This window comes from Cryptomeria japonica, chromosome 6 (assembly GCF_030272615.1).
Source record: "Cryptomeria japonica chromosome 6, Sugi_1.0, whole genome shotgun sequence".
In the NCBI taxonomy this organism is placed as follows: Eukaryota; Viridiplantae; Streptophyta; class Pinopsida; order Cupressales; family Cupressaceae; genus Cryptomeria; species Cryptomeria japonica.
In genome coordinates, this window is record NC_081410.1 from 643,164,001 (window position 1) to 643,168,641 (window position 4,641).

Sequence of the window (4,641 nt, forward strand, 5' to 3'; positions counted from 1 at the left end):
AATAGCTATAGCCTTTTTTTCTCTTTAACATAGGTATAGGTAGATTTAATTTATTAAAGTCAATGATCGTATCCATGCAAGAAGATTTAAACCCATAGTAATAATAATAAAAATAAAAGGGGGTGTATTTATTGTATAGGAAAGAGATGTATTTATTGTATTGGGAGGATAAGAAACCCACATTCTTGATCGTAAACATTCTTGTTATGACACCGGACTCAAAGCACAAAGCATGCAACTTGGCAACATATTACCATGCACTGCCCCCAATATGAAACCCTAGCCTAGCCAAATGTCAAAACGTAGCATGTTAGAGCTGATGATGAATCTGCAATTTCAATGACATGTCCCGGAAAAACCTCGTTGACGTGGCAGGTGACGTAGCCGATAAAACTGGGTAGTACGAGAAAACAGCCAAAGAAACGAAACGGCTGGTTTTGAGCCGGAAACGGTGCCCGGATCGGCATGCCGGTGGGGGACAGGACCCGACAAGTGCGGGGTGTGGTGGGGACCATTGCCGGGGGGGTTGTGGCATTTCCATGACGATTGGACGGCGCTGGTCCAGGAGAAAATTCGAAGGGAAACCCTAATTTTTTTGCATGGATTTTATCGCTACGTACACGTGACGTGTGGGTGAGGGGACTTTAGCGAACAGCGCTGAATAAAATAGGTATATAGTTGGGGAGTGAAATAGACCCTTGCTCTCGTAGTTATAAAAAAGTTCCGTGACTTGTTTGACCCAGGGGGAACGAGACAGCGACTGTTTGACAGCATACACATGTAATTCGCGATTTTACTGGGTTGACTGACTGAAATGGGCACGTCTGGGATTCCAGCAAGGACGTCCACGTGAGTGAGGGCCCCATGCTGCCAATCGCCATGCTTCTCGCTTCCCTGTCCCTCTTCTTCTTCCTATAAAGCACCACCATTCCCTCACCACCAATTAAAGTGTCCTTCATCACCTCCCCCATTCAGTAACTCTACTCTATTGCTCTGTCATATTCCCTCCCCACTGCTCATTAGAGTTAACTTGCCTTGACTTTAGCGGACATCGCCAGCCGACACTCTCCTCCCTCCCAATCTCCTTTGCCCGGCCCGCAGCTTATACGCCATTAGCCTCTTCCCCATACTAGTCTACTCCCTAAGTATTTTAGTTTTGTTCTAGTGGGTAGAACAAGTAGTAGTAGAAGAAGAAGATTGAGATTGAGATTGATATTGATTCCGTGCTCTTCAATTGTGTGGTCTATTCATCTTGGTGTAAGCACGGGAAGAGAACTCAGTGGATTACAGCGTGTGAGAATCCTTCCAGCCTACTTTTGACAACGACCCATCTTCTATACATTGCCTAGGCACTTTAGAATTGACACCCACACCAGTTTTTTCCCCCTCTGCTTTGCTCTCTCTCTCTCACTGAATAGGAAGGAGCCTTTGTGCTTGTGCTTGTGCGAGTGTTGGTGCTGTATTGATTGACTTGACAGAGAGATAGAAAGAAAGAAAGAAACCTAAGAAACCTCGTTTTACTTACTTGTATCTTTCTCCTAGTGATAGTTTTACCACCTTGAGATTTATAACTATTGGCATAGAGAGAAATAGGTCTGACCTGATCTTATCCTATCCACTCCACCAAGATGCCGGAAGCACCCATTGTTTTCTGTGGGGAAAGCAAGGAAAATGAACGAGACCGGAGGGCCTTGGAATTCATCGAGAATGTGACCAGGAACGCCGACGAGGTGCAGTCTCAAGTGCTCTATGCAATTCTCACGAGAAATGCTGATACCGAGTACTTGACAAGGTATGGACTCCATGGACGAAGTGATCGAGCAACTTTCAAGAAGTTCTTGCCTGTCATCACCTACGAGGATCTCGAGCCTGAGATTCAGCGTATTGCCAACGGGGACACCTCTCCAATCCTTTCTGCTCATCCCGTTTCAGAGTTCCTCACTAGGTAATCAAACTTTTACATTTTCCTCCACACACCCAATATAAACAACTCGTTCATGCAGCATAATATAAGAAAACCAATCCATATATTGAGATTTTCTTTTCTCGTGATGAGAAATAAGAAAACTTTCTTTCTTTCTTTCTTTTTTCCAATATCTTTGCCTTCGTGGGTCATGGATTGGCCCTAGGAGATTTCCCATTTCTTGGTTTAGCAGTAGCAGACATCTCATAAACTTTTAGATAAGAAAACCAATCCAAATATGATATTTTCTTGCTTTCTTTCTCTTTTCCAATATCTTTTGGCTTCGTGGGTCATAGATTGGGTCTTAGAGATTTCCCATTTCTTGGTTTATGGTGGTTATCTATCTATATATGTGTTTATAATGATTACAGCTCGGGTACGTCTGCTGGAGAACGGAAGCTGATGCCAACGATACAGGAGGAACTGGAGAGGAGAACTCTCCTTTACAGCCTTCTCATGCCAGTCATGAACCAGTACGTTTCATTTCTGCTCATTCACATCAATCATTGAGTCTGGCTGTAACTGTAAGGTCATGTTTTTGGGGCAACTTTTTCCCTCTGCCGACCGGCCCTTTTTCTCTGCTTTGTTGTGCAGATACGTTCAGGGACTCGATAAGGGGAAAGGAATGTATTTTCTATTCATCAAATCAGAGGCAAAGACTCCCGGAGGACTGCTGGCCCGTCCCGTTCTGACGAGCTATTATAAAAGCCGGTACTTCAAGGAAAGACCCTACGATCCTTACAACGTGTACACCAGCCCTAACGAGACAATCCTATGCCCAGACTCGTACCAGAGCATGTACTCTCAGTTGCTCTGCGGCCTCCTGCAGAACAACGAGGTGCTTCGTGTGGGCGCCGTCTTTGCCTCGGGTTTCATCCGTGCCATACGATTCCTCGAAGAGCACTGGCGTGAACTCTGCCTCGACATCAAAACCGGGACACTCAACAAAGAGATAACTGACCCATCAGTTCGAGAAGCCGTCATGAAGCTCCTTACGCCCAATCCAGATTTGGCCGAGCTAATAAGAATGGAGTGCTCGACTGGGTCGTGGCAAGGAATCATCACTCGCCTGTGGCCCAACACAAAATATATCGACGTTATTGTGACGGGCACCATGGCCCAGTATATCCCTACCTTGGACTACTACAGTGGTGGCCTGCCCCTTGTGTGTACCATGTACGCCTCCTCTGAATGTTACTTTGGCCTCAACCTCAAGCCCATCTGCAAACCTTCTGAAGTCTCCTACACCCTACTTCCCAACATGGCTTATTTTGAGTTCCTCCCCGTTTGCCGTAACGAAGGCTTTCCCCCTAGTGTCCCCGGCAGTCTGAACGAGCAAGAGCAACAAGAATTAGTGGAGCTCGTTGACGTCAAACTCGGCCAGGAGTACGAACTTGTGGTCACTACATATGCAGGTAATGATTACCCAAAAAGCATTCAATTACTACCAGTACTGTTTCAGCATGGGCATGAAAATCAGTGTATCATTTACTTGTTTAGTCGTTTTTGGTTGTTTCTCAATTAGTTTTATTGTGTATTTTTGCATTAGCGATTCACATTCAAATCGTTAATCTGAAAAATACACACAAACATATCTAAAAAACTGAATGATATTGTAGAAATCTGATAAAATTGAATAAAAATTATGTATGTTTTTGATGAGCTGCAGGTTTATATCGGTACAGGGTCGGAGATGTGCTGCGGGTGACAGGTTTCAAGAACGCGGCCCCTCAATTCCACTTCGTGTGCAGAAAGAATGTTGTGCTCAGCATCGACTCTGACAAAACCGATGAAGCGGAGCTTCAAAACGCGGTGGAGAATTCTCTCAAACATCTGGAGCCCTTTGACACCAAGCTTATTGAGTACACAAGCTATGCTGACACGTCCACCATACCGGGACATTACGTGCTATTTTGGGAGCTTGACTTTAGTTCTAATGCGGTGCCTCCCTCTGTTATTGAAGATTGCTGTCTTAGCGTGGAGGAGTCTTTGAATTCTGTCTACAGGCAGGGGAGAGCATCAGATAAATCGATCGGTCCCCTTGAAATCAGAGTGGTGGAATCGGGAACTTTTGATCAATTGATGGACTATGCTCTCAGCCGAGGGGCTTCCATTAACCAGTACAAGACACCCAGATGCGTAAAATTCACTCCCATCTTGGAACTCCTAAACTCCAAGGTCACCCGTTCTTACTTTAGCCCCAAGTGCCCCAAATGGGTTCCTGGTCGCAAGCAATGGGCTACTGCAAATGCTGAACCAACCATAAACATTCTGTAACATAAGAAAGAGTTCTTGATGCTTAGGACTGGAGTGGTTGGTTCTTTGCATTACAGGACTGGACTGGAACCCACTTTGTATTTATGTAGGGAATGATCTCATCTCATTTTGTTCAGGTTTGATAAAAACATGTTTGTGAAGTCAACTTTTGTAAGATAAAATTATACAATAAAAGCTTTTACACCCATTTGCCTTGTAATCTGTGTCTATTTCTCCCTCCATTGTTGTGGTTCATTAACGAACCAGATCAAACAAATTTCATGTTGGTCCTCAGGTATCAAACAACAAATTTTCTAACGGCCAATCTGCTTTCAGTACCATGTTTTGGAATATTTCCAGGCTCATTGGAAATCTGTATGTTTGGGAGCATTTCGAAGCTTGAATAAAATGTCTGTTCAAGG

The 4,641-nt window shown here is 44.4% G+C and overlaps 1 protein-coding gene across 1 annotated transcript; it reads left to right on the top strand.

Annotated features, from left to right (window-relative positions):
• The first annotated feature begins 965 nt into the window (after nucleotides 1-965).
• On the top strand, nucleotides 966-4,439 carry LOC131068652 (indole-3-acetic acid-amido synthetase GH3.6). Its single transcript, XM_058003888.2, has 4 exons — nucleotides 966-1,945; nucleotides 2,335-2,436; nucleotides 2,558-3,378; nucleotides 3,633-4,439. The coding sequence occupies exons 1-4, from the start codon at nucleotides 1,629-1,631 to the stop codon at nucleotides 4,238-4,240; spliced, it is 1,848 nt and encodes a 615-aa protein (XP_057859871.1). The 5' UTR covers nucleotides 966-1,628; the 3' UTR covers nucleotides 4,241-4,439.
• Nucleotides 4,440-4,641: the final 202 nt, after the last annotated feature.